Source organism: Moschus berezovskii, chromosome 12, assembly GCF_049115385.1.
Source record: "Moschus berezovskii isolate FMDL1 chromosome 12, NW_MosBer_1.0, whole genome shotgun sequence".
NCBI lineage: Eukaryota > Metazoa > Chordata > Mammalia > Artiodactyla > Moschidae > Moschus > Moschus berezovskii.
Window position 1 is genome coordinate 68006040 of NC_142471.1, and position 17852 is coordinate 68023891.

The window sequence follows — 17852 nt, forward strand, 5'->3', positions numbered from 1 at the left end:
ACAAAGAACTCATTAATCACAATTTCATTTTTGTAAAACATCTTGAAAATATAGTTCTCCATAACTTTATAAAGCAAATTCACTGGGGAGACCTCTGCAAGAATGAACTGTATTTTGATTCAGTGTAACTCGAGGCATCAGTCAGTTCAGTCGCTCAGTTGTGTCCAACTCTTTGCGACCCCATGGACTACAGCACGCCAGTCTTCCCTGTCCATCACCAACTCTTGGAGCTTGCTCAAATTCATGTCCATTGAGTCGGTGATGCCATCCAACCATCTCATCTTCTGTTGTTCCCTTCTCCTCCTGCCTTCAATCTTTCTCAGCATCAGGGTCTTTTCCAGTGAGATAGTTCTTCGCATCAGGTGGCCAGAGTACTGGAGTTTCAGCTTCCAATGAATATTCAGGACTGATTTCCGTTAGGCATTCTAACTTATACAATATTGCCTCACACAGAAATACACGTTTGATTGCTTGTTTTGTAGAGTGTGTATGTGTACCTGTAATACCACTTCAACAATGAAAGAGTGCTATTGGATACCTTTCTTATATAAAAGTTTCAATCTCTTGTATATGGTCTTCATTATTAAAACAAAAAGTTTTACTGTTCCAATATTTTGTAGGCTAGTTTGATTTTATTGTAAGATTGAGCTACTTAGGTTTCTGAGCTATACAAATAGCATTAATTAAAATGACTAAAATACATGATAGATACTCTATATCTGCTTTTATAAAGGCATTTTACTGATTTAGAAAATATATTTCGACATTATGTAGATCTAAATCTTTACAAATAACATTGCCACTCACAACTAGCCTTAATTCAGTTTAATTCATGTATTGAGTACCTTCTGTGTGCTGGGTACTGTACAAATTACTGGGCATAAGTTAAGATTCAGACCCTGTCCTCAAGGAGCTTATAGTTATTTATTAGACATTCATTGAGGGCTTATGTACCAGGCACTATGCATATAATTTGTGGGGACTACTGCTGCTTCCCAGGTGGCACTGGTGGTAAAGAACCCACCTGCCAATGCAGGAGACGTATGAGACTGGATTTGATCTCTGAGTCAGGAAGATCCCGTGGAGGAAGGCATGGCATCCCACTCCAGAATTCTTGCCTAGAGAATCCCATGGGCAGAGGAACTTGACTATAGTCCATAGGATCGCAAAGAATCAGACGCAATCAAAGCGACTTAATGGCATGCTAGAAATAATCATTATATTCCTTAATGCTAGGAGTAATCATTCGTTTCATGTATTTTTCTCATTCATTGAGCTAGATAAAGTCTGGCTTAGTAGCAGCTCTAAGGAAGCAGTATACCTATTTTCATATCAGATATAGCTCATGTCAGCAAAAATAGACATCTTAAGTGATTTTCTCTTCTGCCTTCCAAGGGAGCAGTGATGTTTTTGATAGCTTTACATGTAGCTTTAAAAAGAGATGGGTAACATTTATAACAGTGCCTCCTGCTGGTAGATCATAGATGTTCAATCCTGTTATCTCTAGAATTTGTAGTGCCCACTTGTGGTTTGGTAGTTACTTCAGGGCTTCTTCTAAGGCCATTAAGTGGGAAAGAGTCTATTGCATACAAGATATAAAGTGCTTCTTTAAACAGTCTATTTCTAGAACTTAAATTGTCCTGGGACCAGGTCTTGATATAAAAATTCATAGAAGCCTGTTTTTCACAGAGTGTGGTAACTCCTTGCCTAGTGCTGTAGTATTAAAATTCACATTGGCCAGGTTGTTCTGTAAATTAAACACTGACAGCTACCCTCAGGGGAACAGCCAATGTATTTATGATGATGTGCTGATTACACAAAATACACTGCAAGCAGAAAACAGCTGCAGAGAACAAACCTCTTAAAAAGAATACAATTACAAATAGCACCCTCAGTATTTCTAGTGGTGAGTGTAGAATACAGCATGCTAATGCAGGTTTCTTACTTAGTCTGCCTGAAAACAAAAAATCTGAAGAAGATAAGTTAAATTATGGTTGGTTGCACACGTGGTGCCAAGATTAGTAGGGAACAAATTCTGTTTCTGAAGAGCACAGCTATGAGTGCACAAATATAAAGTGTGGAGTAGTTTCACCCACCATTCCCCCATTTTTGTTAGTATGCTTTATTAGTGCTTTTCTTATATATATTATAGTAGAGCATGGCCTTGAGGTGATAAGGGTTCTGGACATTTGAAGGCTTCTATACAATGAATTGAGCAGGAGAGTATCAGAATTGTTTTTTAAAAATTCAATAGGAATTTCATATGTTAGAGCTTGGATGTCAACATTTTGTTTGAAGATGGAGCACTGTATTTTCATTGTTATTAACGGTTTTGAAGATGTTTGCCCTTGGAATTAATAAAAGGAGTCATGAGTAAGATCTCAGATTTCTTAGATTCTCTTTTTCAAGAATTCGGTGTTTTAATACACTGTAGTAACTGTGTGATTACATATTTTTAGGAGAATCAGTTCTCAAGTATGTCCCCTTTCGTCCCTGCATGTTCCCAGTGGTGTGCAGACAGGTAAGATTTTTTTAGGAAAAAAATTTGGTTTTCCCTGTTTGAGACTCTCTCTGTTACAGTTTAGGGTCTGTATCTATAAAATATTTCAATCACTGAGCATGCTACCTTCTGTTTAAATCAGTAGAAAATATGTTGCTCTTCCAAGACATAAATTTACTCAAGCCAGTGGTGAGGTGTATAGCAGGAGGATATAGTGATTGGAAACAGTTCACTTCACCCGCCTGAAACTTAGAATCAACTCTTCAGTATATGGATCACTGGTATGTAATAATCGACTATTATTGGTCTGTCCGTTGGTCTCTTTTTAAATCAGTTTGGAACCTCCTGGAGTTATTTTCTTGCTCTGCTGACATCAATCCCATGTGGCAGAGGAGTTGTGTATAACCGCTTTGGTTTAATCAATAGAATAATTGATAAACCAGATAAGATTTAAACTGATTATAGCCCCAACAGAATTCCCCAGAGGCCTTGGACTCTCTTAATTTTGACATGTGTGTTGTGTACCCTGAGGATGAAGTGCAGTTTGAATTATCTGTTTTTATTTGCTTAATGACGGGGAGGGTGTTAAAGTCAAATGTTTAATTAACCCAGCAATGGGCTGCGTTGTCACTTACACACAGCTGATTGAGATATCTCATGGAGAATACTGAATAGGAATGATAATGTGGCACTGGGACGGAAGATTGCTTTTTCAATCCATTTGCTGGGTCACTGCTTTGAATGTCTTATTGGATGAAAGGCATTCAGCCTGGAGAAAAAATTCAGCATTTAAGTACATTTTGTTCTCTTCTCCTACTCTAATCCCCCCTGCCCAAAAGTTAACTAAAACAGATATGTTCTAGGTTTAATAAGCCATTCATGTACTAGTAGGAGACCAGGGTAGTCAGTAGCCTCAAGCTACATAATTTCCCATGGAAACGGGAAAATCCTAGTAGCCTCCAAGGTATTCTAAATGTGAGCTCTTTTGTCCCTTATATCCCTTGTCCCTTGCCATTATTGTGGAGTTGTCTTTGGTCACTTGTCTCTTGCCTCTTTCTTCAGTGTTTGCTTGATGTGCAGCTACCTCTAGGGCCACAGGCAGACGTTTTCCTCCTAAAGAAGCATATTCTCCAGTACATTTTTTTTTGCCGTTCATGCAGTTGGGTTCTATTTGGTTATATTTCTGATCAAATATTATAGTAAGGTTGTTGAACTGTTTAAAGAGATGAAAATGTGAAGCATATAGATTCTTGTTTCCTTTGCTACTGCTGTTATAAAACAGTTGGTTCCATGTATGTTTTATCTGTTAAGAAGCAGTTTGCTTTCTGTATGGACTAAAATCTAGGCCAGGAAAGATTTTGATAGCCCACACATAAAAAATGCAGTTCAGGCAGTTGGAGTTTTAGTGACTTGCTGCCCACAAAAAATTCCTGACTAGCTTTGTAATCAGTGTAAAATTCTTTGGAGGCATATTGAGCAAAACTTAAGAAATTTTTTATCATGACTTTCCTTCTTTGTAGTTCTTATGTATCCTCTTTCTATCCCCTGAAGATCTAAGCCAGGAATTTACTAATTTTTTTCTTTGCTTTAGTCATTTGTATTCCAGAGAGCACAATAGGGAGAAGGATACAAGATTGATTTTTGTGTGTGTATGTGTCCTCTTGAAAGCATAGTCTGGGGCATGACTACTTGGCGGTCGGGGGTGGGATTTACTGAGCAACAGAAGCATGCAGCTAGTTTTCAGGCGCAGGTTGGACTTTTGCAGGTCAAGGCAGACCAGACGAGTAGCTTATCTTAAGGGACGCAAGTAATAGACCAAATATAGAACAGCTATTTCAGGAATCATGTAGGTCATTTAATTATCCATTATGATTGAGTAGCTAATGCTCTTTTGGCAATTACATGACCTCTGTTATTCCTGAAACCTTTCCAGGCCCCCATGGGTCGAATGACCCACCAGTCAGTGCTTGCAGACCATTCCACTCGAAAGGAGATTCTGGGAGCTACCGACATTTAGAAATAGCTGTGCTTTCTTTACCAACCATTGCCCAGAATGTTCTTTGTATTGCAGTCAGTGATCAGCAGCTGGTTTTGAAGTCTGTTGTTCCTTCCTTGTCTGCAGGAGCACAAGTTACATTGGTTTCCACAAAGGGCAACTGTGGCAAGCAAATTTTAATACCAAAGTTGGCTATGATGGTATTTAGTATACAGAATATGATGGTTTACAGAATTGTACTGGTTCTGTACTGCAAGAACAAGTACTGCAGTATTAAAACTAATGTTTAATATTTGTCAAACCAATTATTCATTAGAAAACTCCGAAGTTCTGGTGATTTTTTTCATTCTATAGCTCAACAAAATACCATTGACAGTACTAATAATAGATTTAAGAGACCATTGATTAAATTAGCCTGGTCTGAATTGGTTAATCATTATTTATTCAATTAAATAATCATGCTTATATGTGAAATCTAAAAAAAGAAAAGATACAGATGAACTTATTTGTGAAACAGAGGTAGACTTACTGATATAGAAAGAAACTCATGGTTACCAAAAGGGAAAGGGTAGTGGTGATAAATTGGGAATTCAGGATCAACAGATACACACTACTATATATAAAATAGATAAATGACAAGGATCTACTGTATAGCACAGGGAACTGTATCTAATACCTTATAATAAACTATATGGAAAATAATCTGAGAATATATATATATATTTATATGTGTGTGTATTTATATATCTATAGCTGTATCTGAAGAACTTTGCTATACTGTGAAACTAACAACATTGTAAGTCAACTACTCTTCAATAAAAAAAATCATGCTTAAGTGATTATCTAATTTTTAAAATTTAGATGCTGATCCAAGATAGAATAATTCTGGAACATTTAGATGAATGTTTCTGACTTTTTTTTTTTTTTCATTCTCTAACATTCTGTAGGCTTAAGAGAAAATAATTTTGTTAGAATAACATATAACCACATCCTTTAAGTAGAGAACATTTTCATTGTTATAGGAATAGTCTATTGGAGAAAAAGGAAAACCTTTAAAATTTTGTTAGACATCAAAGAGCATTGTTTAAAACAACACTAACAACAACAACTCAACAATATATATATGTGTTTGTCCCTGGGGTAGTAAAATTTGCTATCTTCCCAAATTTATCATGTACTCACTCCAGGTTAATCAGCTTTTTGTTTTGTTGTTTGGTAATATTAACAAATGAAAAACTGAGGACATGAATTAATGTTTATAACCTTTGACCCTTCAGAAATAGAAGCCTTCTCACTTAAATTTTAAATCCTTTAGGCCCATACTGCCTCGGTGTCTGGCTAAAGACCTGTAAGAAGGTAGTCATTGTGAATTACATTAGTTTTTTCCTGTTTAAAAACATATTTTTCCTCATTATATATTAATATATGTGTGTGTGTATATATATTCCTGTAATGGAGATGAGCAGAAAATGAAAAGCAGAATTTACAGTTAAAGCAAAAGTTAGAGCTTAAACTCAAGTATCCGAATAAGGAGTATAGTTTGTGTACTTGGCATTTTAAAAGGAAAGCAAGGGCTATAAAGCAAAATGTGATGTTTGATTTCTTATTGGTAAGTTTCTATTCTTTAAGGCGTACCCTTCAGGACCTGTGCTGAACCATGTTATTCACCGTTGGAAACCAAAAATCTCTATATATAAGTCAATGAGTGGAGATGATATTTATAAAGACCTGAAAATTCATTAAGACTTCGTATAATTAGTGGAAAAGCCTACAGCATTGCTAACAAACCCACAGAATAATAATTTCTTAATAATAAGGAAAAAAAGAGTGATTAAATAAGGGACAATGCACAATAGAAATATACACCTAAATATAAATCTTAACCTAGCCCAATGTGATTTCCACAAATTTACTTATTTACTTGGGATGGTTTTATTTTCACTCCAAAATGGATAGACATTTGGGGATATTACAGTTTATCAACTTTAAAGGAGCCCTAAATTTCTTTTACGATGTTGTTGAATTGTAATAAAATGAGAATATACCAAAGCAGGGAAGACATCCAAGGTGATGAAAGTCATTTAGCAGGAAAAAACTCGGGAACAGGAATGACAGAAATAACTTTTGCAGAGAGAGGGATTTGGGCATACATCGTAAGGGTTCTATAGTTTTCAATCCCATTTTGAGAAATCAGAAAGATCTGCGGAATGCAGATGTCCTTGAGTTACAAAAATAACCAGATGTCCTTATTAGTAGAAGCAAATGTTTGCCTCTTATTTCACACAAAAGTATATGCGTAGGGTCTCTGGATAAAATGTTGTGTAAATATGGCAGCAAAGAAAATTGTGGCGTGAAAGGATCTATCCTAAAATATAAGCATAAAGGTTCTATCTTGAAAAGGAAAAAAAATTCTTTCAGATTCATGTAAGTTTAAAAGTAAGAGAAGTAAATTAAACTATTTATACTTTTGTTCACTATGATAGGTGGGGTTGGTTTTTTAAAAAATTATTATATATGCCTTTCTATCCCAAATACCCCTGCTGAATTTTTATTCATTTTACTGTACTTGTTTAGCTACTTTGTACCTTTTCATTGTGTTTTAAACAGTAAAAAATGTATGCATGAAACTCATTTTTTTCTGAACAAATGATAGTCATCTTGGTTGTAGTAGTATATAAATGCACCCTTTGCAAGCCTATTGGGATTTTAAAAATATTAAGCCATATTGTTAGAAATAGATGTGGTTTGGTGACTGCATGTTAAGCAGAATAAAGTATAAAAAAATTACTTGAAAAGGCAAGGTATGAAGTTTTTCTGTTTGTTTTTAAATCGGGCCTTTAGAGTCAAAAAATCCTTTAGAGTTTAAATGGACTATTGCTTCTGATGTGGAGCATATTAACATAATTACAGACTCTTTTATATAGTACTCATAGTTATTGCTAAGTTAACTTTCAAACCTTTGATTAAGAAGTCACAAAGCTGAATGTGTTCAGACAGCTGTGTAATATCTCTCCTGTTCACAACACAGAACTGTTCTGGCTTTTTTTTTTTCCTGTTTCTCATATTTATTGATAGAAATCTCTCCTCCTATACTAGCTATTATTTTAATGGTGAAATATTAAAATGCTGTATTATGATACATTCTGTAACTTGAAAGTTAACAAAAGCAGCCCTGCTCCTTCTTCTCCTTGCCTTGTCACTCCCTGGTGCAGCTCTCTCTTCCATCCTTCTTATCAGAGTATCTCAGTGCTTAGCTGAGCTTGTTTATCTTAAAAGAGCAGGAGGCAGGCTTTTAGGGAGTAAAAGCTGCATGTTCCAGTATAACAGGCACCAATGCTGTTTGACTTGAAAAACATTTGATCTCTTACATTAACAGCCCATGTCACTGTAATAGGACTACAGCCGGGGCTGTTGTTCCGTTTTCTATTATTTTAGCTTTGAAATAACTGTTAGAACTGCTCCAAAATCTCCGTGTTTAAAATTATATATTGGCTGTCCCTCCAGGACTCGTAAGTAAACAAGGTGATGTGTGTGGCCAGAGGCAACATATTTTGTTAGCTTTGTTTTAAATAAGAACTTTCCCTATCTAAAGGTGGTTTTTGTCTGATCTCTGATAGTGTTCGGCATGACTTTGCTTTTGTAAATTTGCGTATCTTTAACCAGATCTTTTTTTGTTTTTAATGTGTGTGCTCAGTAACTATTAATTATGAACTTTAATATTTTTCTCAAATGAAGCAGTTAGTTTTCTCATGAAGTTTAACTTGAAATAATCCTACACACTTTCCCTAAGTACAGCAGTTTGTGCAGCAGTTGTTGAAAATGGGCAAGCAAGAATTTAAGGGGTATATTTGTTAGACTTACATATTATTTAGTTTTATTTTAAAATATTCAGTTCTTGGTAATTTCTGTGCCAGAGATTGTTTGATGGTTGGAAACAGGTAGCAGTATTTAAAGAACGGAAAATAAAATTTATAAAATCAGGTAGTTTTTCTCTTCCTCTTTAAGAGTACCTCGCATTTTAACAGCGATAGAATGGCAGCTTATTGTAGTACTGGTTGAATGGCAGCAGACAGTTTACTCCTTCCTTTTTTTCTTCCTCTTGTCTATCTGTTTTCAAGAACCTAGTTTGTTTCCCTGTTCTAATTCATTTCTCATATGATTCAGCATTGCCAGACTACCCAGACCTTTCTTTGCATTTTACCTAAAATACATATATCAGCCAGCACAAACATAATTGGTTGAAAGGCAGCCATCTATCTGGGGAGTTCTTCTAAATACTGAATGTGTCATGTGCTTTGACATGACATATCTGTACTATCTGAATACAGAAAGCACTTTTTGCGTTAGCTGTAGGTGATGAAGCAGTAGAAGCAGTAGTGTGTTTTAAGAATGTGAGCTGTGCAAATTCTAGCTTGTGAGGTAATGACAAGTGTTTGCCTGCATAGACAATATATTTTTCCCCTTGAGGTACCCACACACCTAGTTTCCCTCAAGCTCATCATCTCTGTCAGGTTAATCAATAGGCACCGTATGGCAGAGGGTCAGTAATCAGTGTCATCGTGCCTTTAAATCGTGTTGAAAATTTGCTTAAAGCCTGGGCCAATTAACATCGAGATGATGAATGGATGGGAAGATGGGAAGAGCCTGACGCTCAGGGGCTTTGTGAGGAGGAGATGCTCAGCTGTTGAGCAGCAGACACCAGCGAATAAAATCAGCCATTCATGTGAGCTCAGTCCACCCACTCTTAATGATAATGTCAATCTAGCAAAATATATACACATTGGAGTTGTCACGAGTTCATAAATCAAAGGAGTTTGTCAAAGGCATTCAGATTAACGAGGCAGCAGCAATAACAAGTCAAATTTGCATAGAGAATTGCTCGAATCTCAGTAAATTATGATCCTGTTTTTCATTTGATTATTTGCTAATGTCTCAAGAGGGAGAATGATTATATTAGCATGCAAAATCTACTCCAGAAGTAGAAATCTGAGGTATAGAAGACCAGCACACTATGACAATTAATCAGTTTCTGCATACTAGCATAAATGCACAAGGCCCAGAAATGAACTTCTTTTTTATTATTATTTCTCCTTGCCACTGATCCAAATGGTTCAGCTTGACAGAGACTTTATATTGCTTTAACAGTGTTTTGAATTGTGCCTGCAGGCAAGACATAGTTATGCAGCTATAACCAACCTATCCATCTGCCAACCAGATTGGAATTCTCCTATCCAAGGCTTCCATTAACCCCCACTGACAGCTCCAAACAGGATTAAGAATTTGGAAGCATAAAAAAAATAGTTGTTCTTTGCAAATATACACAGTCCCTTTGCATTTTGAGAAAGGCTGCATCTGTGTTTTATAATTAGTGTTGGACAGTGTAGCAGAGGGGAAAACCTACTTGGTGTCTTTTGGACTTTTGTCACAGGGAGTAAGGTGGTACTAATGGAAGTTGTGTGTTTGGTTGCCCCCGAGAGTGCTTTCCATTCCATCCAGTTCCTATTACTGTGCTTGGATTGGTGTATTACTAGAAAATATCACTTCTGGGAAACTTTAACTGGTGGATCTTGTTGAAGTTGAGCAATATAGGGAGGCTTTGAGGTGGCTGTGGTTTAATAGGATATGTCAAATGATAAACATGCTGGAGAAGCAATGTGTGTGAGAACATGCCAAAGAATATTATCTTATGAGGACACTTGAGGCCCTCCCTAAAACTGATCCTAGAATAGTATTCTTCAGTCAACTTCTGAACCTTGACCTAAGTTTTCTCCATTGTATCCTAGAAGAATTAATTAAAATTTGTTTAAACACACAATATACACACTACTCCCCCCACCCGCCAGACACACCTTTTTTGTCACCTTTCATTGAATAGTTTGAAAGATTTTTATCCGTGTAGCTAACTCACCTTTTAAACTTGCAGAAGAATAATTGTTCCTATTTTTGAAAATTGCAGGTCATATATGTTTTTGGAGGTTATAATTAGCTCCAAATCATATAGTAAGGTAATGAGAAAAATATTAATCCAATTACTGATTTACAGATCAAGGCCATGCATGATATGACGTTTGCAACTAGCTATAGAAATTGGCCTCAAGATTTTTCTCTTCACATGGGTTGTCATTTTACATAATGATAAACAACTGATTCAAAATCAGAGTTTTAATTCACCACAATTTGCCTGCTTTGCTAAAATGATACAGTTTTTCCTGGCTACTGAGACCATTGAAATCTTCCAGTGAGAAGTGTGGCATAGATGGAAAACATTACTTCTAGTATTAGAGCTGGTTATTTTATTTATAGCAGATGTCTTTTCAAACAGGCTTAGGCTCTGTTGCACCATCCAACCTTGAGCAAGATGCTTACTCAAAGATTATTATGAGTCATTATGAGTGGCTTGACTTTTCATCACTGTGTAAATTAGTTTAGTTTTTTATTTGATTATATAATCAACTCTTAATTATCCATGTCATCAGGAGTTGTGTGTTCGAATAGATAACTGAAAACAGTAAATAAGCCACTTACTAGGTAGTGGAGAATATTGCTCCATCCATAAACCTCTGAAAAGCTAGGAATGCTTTACCTACCGAAGAACTTTTCCTTCTTAATGAAGGGTTAGCAAACTTTATTTGTAAAGGACCAGATAATAAACATTTGAGGTTTTGTGGTCCATAGGATCTCTGTCCTGAGTACCCACCTCTGCCATTGCAGTGTAAAATCAGCACAGATAAATGGTAATAAATGACAATGGCTAAGTTTCAATAAAACTTTATTTAGAGCAGGGGCTTACAAACTCCTCCTGTAAATTATTACTGGCATTAAATTGATAGAATGATAAGACTCTCACTTTGAAGTTTCTCTGCTGTGGAAACTATTTTTAAAGCTAGCTGGATAGTGTGGGTGTAGGGTTTCAATTATTTATTAAGACCTGATTATCTGTATATTATGTAATGTGTTGGGAGGTAGAGGGAACCACAAAGACTATCCAGTAAGTTTTCAGTCTTATTGGGTAGTTGAGAGTAAATACAAGCATTCATCTATTTAAGTGCCAAACTGTGTGGACCAAATAAAAATGTTAAGAAATTTCCAGTAAGATAAGATGGAATAGTTGTATACTTTCTTAGAGGAGGAGAAGTTGAAACTCATTTTAAGAATGGGTAGGACTTGAATTGATTAAGTAATTGTGTTTATAATTCTAGACTAGCGTTAATAAAGACCCTTCTAGCCTGGAAATTTCAAGACCAAATCATATTTTTGAGACTATGAAGAGACTTGCTTAACTAGGGTAAAAAAAAAAAAGGTATGTTGAGGGAAATAACTTGATACAATGTAGCAGAAAATTCTGGAAGATCTTGAAAACCAGACCTAGAACTTCATATTTGATTCATGGAAACAAAGAGCCACTATAAATTTTTGAAGAAAAAAGTAGTGGTGATTAAGAAAGATTAATCTGGGACTAGTACTCAATCTAATAAACATTTAAAAACTCATATTATGCTCTCAAGCTTTGTGGGAAAGAGTGAAGGCAAAGAAGAGGGTGGCAGAGGATGAGATGGTTAGATAGCATCACTGACTCAACAGACATGAATCTGAGCAAACGCCGGGAGATAGTGAAGGACAGGGAAGCCTGACATGCTTCACAGTCCATGGAGTTACTGAGAGTCAGATATGACTTAGCAGCTGAACAACAACTACTGGAAAGTGGAGGGGAAAAAGACACTGGGCCCTGTCCTGAAGAAACCTACAGTGCAAGGTTCCGGTGGAAAGCTTATTCATACAGAGATATAATAGAGAAACAAAACAATGTTTCCAAATAGAAATAAAGCGCTAATTTGAGTGCTTTTCTTATTTTGGAGAATGATAAGTAACATGTAAATGGTGCAGGAGACTTTAATGGAAAGGTTAATTGGCCTAATTGTGGATGCTATCTGTACTAAGAAGTTTGGATTTATCCTGTAGGTGACAGAGAGCAATAAAAGGTTTTTAGCAGGGGAGTAGTGTTTTTAGAACAATGATTCTGACAGTAGTATATGAAATGGAGCAGATACATATTTAGGCAAGGAGGCCAGAAGGTGATCTCAACAGTAGTAACACTGATAAGAGGTATTGGTGGTCTAGACTTGAGTAAAATGCAAAACTAAGGTTAGCTCTATTAAAATACATGACTCAAAGGAAAAATTGAAGACCTAAAATTGGCTTCAATCTATTTAAAGAAAAAAAGAAAAGTGGGATGGGAGGGTGGGATGGGAGGGATGAGTAAGAATTGACTCTGAGGATTTGTCTGAGATAGAAAGTTGAGAAGGAAAGAGCTAGCCTAAAATGGGTGAGAATGGTAAAGAGTGCTTTAAATTTGGATATGTTGATTTTGAGACAGTTTTTTTTAATGTGATTGCTGTTTTCTTTTTTATTCACCTCCAGGTTACTTCTGGAAACATTTTATCCAAAATATATAACATCCCTGAGATCTAACACATGAGCTTTAGTAGTATATCATTTGATTTTTACCTACCAAGTCTGTTTTACCTACCAAATTTCTGTTACCAGGTCTGCATGTCTGCAGGTGTTATAACTAATGCTTCCAGTTTGAAGTTAAATTCAAAGTTGTCAGTGAGGCTTATATTGTGCCCTTAAAAATTCTAAACTAGTGAATGCTGGGTTAAGGCATAAATATTCAAGTTAATATAAAAGGTAAAAGTTATATAGTATCTTTTACAGAAATATTTTAATGCTAATATTTATACACTATTGTTACTCCAGGACTACACATATATTCTGCAAATAATTTGCTATAATGAAATGTTCCATCTGAGCATTGTGAAGGAGCTATTTTGAGCAGTCAGGTTTTTCTAGTTGGCTCAAGGTTAAGTGGTAAAATACAACTTTTATTTTTATTGAAGGAATTTTTTCCCTCAGTTTATTTTTCATTTATCTGACTTCCGTTTTTCCATTTATTAACATGTTTTCTTCTGGATTTCACTGTTTGGTTAATTTTTATTTTGACATAATTTCAGATGTACAGAAAAGTTAATAAATAAAATCCCCTTATACTCTACATAGATTCTCCATATGTCAACAGATTTGCTTGATCTCTATTTATACATGAAGTGAAGTGAAGTGAAAGTCAGTCAGTTGTGTCTGACTCTTTGCGACCCCATGGAATATACAGTCCATGAAATTTTCCAGGCATACTGGAGTGGGTAGCTCCTTCACCAGGGAATCTTTCCGACCCAGGGATCGAACCCAGGTCTCCCATACTGCAGGCATTCAGTTCAGTTTGGTTCAGTCGCTCAGTCGTGTCTGACTCTTTGCAACCCCAAAGAAAAAAAGAAAAGTGGGGATGGGAGGGATGAGTAAAAACTGACTCTGAGGATTTGTCTGGGATAGAAGGTTGAGAAGGAAAGAGCTAGCATAAAATGGGTGAGAATGGTAAAGAGTGCTTTAAATTTGGATATGTTGATTTGGATATAAGTTTGGATATGGACTGCAGCACGCCAGGCCTCCCTGTCAATCACCAACTCCCGGAGTCCACCCAAACCCATGTGTCGGTGATTCCATCCAACCATCTCATCCTCTGTTGTCCCCTTCTCCTCCTGCCTTCAATCTTTCCCAGCATCAGAGTCTTTTCAAATGAGTCAGCTCTCCGCATCAGGTGGCCAAAGTATTGGAGTTTCAGCTTCAACATCAGTCCCTCCAATGAACAACCAGGACTGATCTCCTTTAGGATGGACTGGTTGGATCTCCTTGCAGTCCATTGCAGGCATACACATATATATTAACAGGCTTCCCCGGTGGCTGAGTGGCAAAGAATTTGCCTGCAGTGCAGGAGGTGCACCTTCAATCCCTGGGTCGGGAAGATCCCCTGGAGGGCATGGCAGCTCACTCCAGTATTCTTGCCTGCTGAATCCCATGGACAGAAGAACCTGGCAAATGAGTCAGACATGACTGAAACAACTTTGCATGCACACGTATATATTAACATAATTTAGTTATTACTTTTTCTGAGCTCTTTTAAAGTTAGTTGCAGACACATGTCCTTTTACCCCTAAATATTTTAATTGTATGTTTTTAAAACCAAGGACATTCTTTTAAATAACCACAGTAAAATGACGCAAATGAACTTATTTACAAGACAAAAATAAACTCACAAACATAGACAACAAACCTAACCTAGGGTTACCAAGAGGGAAGGGGGGGTAAATTTGGAATTTGGGATTAATACTACTACCATATTATAAAATAGATAAACATAAGGACCTACTATATAGCACAAGGAACTATAGTTAATATCTTATAATAACTTGTAATGGAAGAGAATCTGAAAAAGAGTAAATATAAATGTATAGCTGAATCACTTTGCTGTATACCTGAAACACTGTAAATCAACTATACTTCAGTTTAAAAAATAAAATAACCCCAGTACAGACTGTTGAAGTCAGGAAGTTGAATGTATAAACAGACTTTGGTACATCCATACAGTGCTACTACTTGCCAATAAAAAGGAAAGAACTGCTGAAATATGAAAGAACACAAATGAATCTCACAAATGAATGTATTTATTATGTTAGTCTGAAGACAGACTCAAAAAATTACATACTATATGATTCATTGTATGATGCCTTAGAAAAGACGGAATTATTGAGACAAAAAATAAATCAGTGATCCCTAGGGAAAGGAGTTGACTATATCAAGGGGAATTTGGAAGGTAATGTAACTGCTTTACATCTTGATTGTGGTGGTGGTTATATAACTTTATGCTTTTTTCAGAACTCAATAGAACTATACACCAAAAAAAAATTTTTTTTTCCACGTTTTAATTTTAAAAGTGGAGAAACAATCAGTAAATTAACATTGATATGATGTTATTAGTTCATCTGTAGACTTGTTTCAAATTTTTCCAATAATTCTAATATTGTTCTTTATACAAACCTTATGTCATAATGCCCACTCAATAATGCCTATCAAGAACAGATGAAGTAAAGGGTGGAGAAGAAAGAAAATTGTGGATATGGGCTCGATAGTCCTTACTCACCCTGTCAGGCTCAGATCACTTATTTTTCACTGTATAATTCAGTGCAGAGGAGTTTACCATCAATTTTATTTCAGCTCCTCCCCCCACCAAATAACTTCAGATCACAGGCTACATTCAGTTTTGTCTGTTTAGTTTTCATTAACCTGTAACAGTTCCTTAGTCTTCCTTTGTATTTTATGACCTTGACGCTTTTTTGTTAGGTACAGACTAGAAATTTTCTAAGATTTCCCTCGATTAAGGCTAGTTTGTTGTTTCTCATGAGCAGATTGAGGTTATATGTTTTGGGCAAGGTTACCTCAGAAGTAATAATGTGTTCTTCTCAGTATATCATATCAAGAGGCACATAATGTTAAGGTATTTTCTACCAGATCCCTCTTCTGTGAGGCTGTTTTTTCTTTTGTAATTATTAAGTATCTTATGTAGAAATATTTTGAGATTATGTGATTACCCTCTTATTTGTCACCTGCTAATTTGTATGATCAATTCTTTGGCGCTCAGCTTTCTTCACAGTCCAACTCTCACATCCATACATGACCACTGGAAAAACCATAGCCTTGACTAGACGGACCTTTGTTGGCAAAGTAATGTCTCTGCTTTTTAATATGCTATCTAGGTTGGTCATAACTTTCCTTCTAAGGAGTAAGCGTCTTTTAATTTCATGGCTGCAGTCACCATCTGAAGTGATTTTGGAGCCCAGAAAAATAAAGTCAGCCACTATTTCCACTGTTTCCCCATCTATTTGCCATGAAGTGATGGGACCGGATGCCATGATCTTAGTTTTCTGAATGTTGAGCTTTAAGCCAACTTTCTCACTCTTTTGAACTGTGGTGTTGGAGAATCTTGAGAATCCCTTGAACTGCAAGGAGGTCCAACCAGTCCATCCTAAAGGAGATCAGTCCTGGGTGTTCATTGGAAGGACTGATGCTAAAGCTGAAACTCCAATACTTTGGCCACCTCATGCAAAGAGTTGACTCATTGGAAAAGACCCTGATGTTGGGAGGGATTGGGGGCAGGAGGAGAAGGGGTCGACAGAGGATGAGATGGCTGGATGGCATCACCGACTCGATGGACATGAGTTTGAGTGAATCCGGGAGTTGGTGATGGACAGGGAGGCCTGGCGTGCTGCGATTCATGGGGTAACAAAGAGTCGGACACGACTGAGCGACTGAACTGAACTGAATTTGCATGATGAGTCTTACCCGCATCTTTTAGTTACCCATAAGTAGAACTTAATTTAGCTTGATTGGACATAATTTAGCTTGAAATGACCAAGGGCAGTTGTGAATATTGCTTATTGGAATGCATCATAGTTAAAGATACAAGGAATAACTGTGCTACTGCACTGGGTGATGTTGGAGAGCACAGTCTTTGAGAACCACCAAGGTGACTGTCAGGTATGTTGGCTGTTTAATCATTCCTGGCCATCCTCAAGACTGTAGAGCTATTGATTTCTTATTCACTGGCTTTCTGGCTCTCCTCTTCACTCTGAGGAGGGTACTTTACTCCTTGCTCCTGGTAACATGACTGTTTAATGTCACTACCTCTGTTTTAAGCAACAACATAATTGAATTTTTTGTATTGTTTTCTCATGGTGGATGGTCCAGTAAAAGTAAAAAATGATTAAAAGAAGTGGAGAAAAAGAGCAAAAAATGTTGGGTTAAACTATCTAAAAAAGAACTAGCTATAACAGTGTTTTTCTCCTTTTCCTGCTTGTTAATGTTAAAGTTACCTTTTTTTTTTTTTTTTACAACAAAATAAATAATATATATATCCTTTGCCCTGATGGGATGGAGAAGGGAAAGGAACTCCTCTTCAGCTCTGTGTTCTCCTCTAAGGTAGTAATCATCCTTTAGCTCCCTTCATCTTTTAATACCTTAGACATTCTTATAATGCTCACTCAATAGTTTCCCATCTAAATCAGAAAAAATAGAGGGTCAGGAGGAAGAAAATTGCTGATTTGGGCTAGATAGTCACTGAGCACCGAAAAATTGATGCTTTTGAACTGTGGTGTTGGACAAGACTCTTGAGAGTCTCTTGGACTGCAAGGAGATCCAACGAGTCAATCCTAAAGGAAATCAGTCTTGAATATCCATTGGAAGGACTGATGCTGAAGCTGAAGCTCCAATACTTTGGCCACCTGATTCGAAGAACTGACTAATTGGAAAAAACCCTAATTCTAGGAAAGATTGAAGGCAGGAGGAAAAGGGGACGATAGAGGATGAGATGGTTGGATGGCATCACGGATGGACAGGGAAGCCTGGCGTCCTGCAGTCTATGGGGTTACAGAGAGTCGGACACAACTGAGCAACTGAACTGAACTGACTCAT

The 17852-nt window shown here is 36.6% G+C and overlaps 1 protein-coding gene across 9 annotated transcripts in view; it reads left to right on the top strand.

Moving 5' to 3' along the window:
- The window catches only part of BTRC (beta-transducin repeat containing E3 ubiquitin protein ligase), a 183108-nt gene that overhangs the window by 79192 nt on the left and 86064 nt on the right, over positions 1-17852 (top strand). Inside the window, exon 1 of one of the 9 annotated variants that reach the window (XM_088842276.1) lies at positions 2483-2521. The exons of the other annotated variants lie outside the window; for them this stretch is intronic. Coding sequence (XP_088698402.1) covers positions 2498-2521 — 24 coding nt within the window. The 5' untranslated portion in view covers positions 2483-2497. Of the gene's footprint in view, positions 1-2482; positions 2522-17852 lie in introns of those variants that run through there. 9 annotated transcript variants of the gene reach the window in all.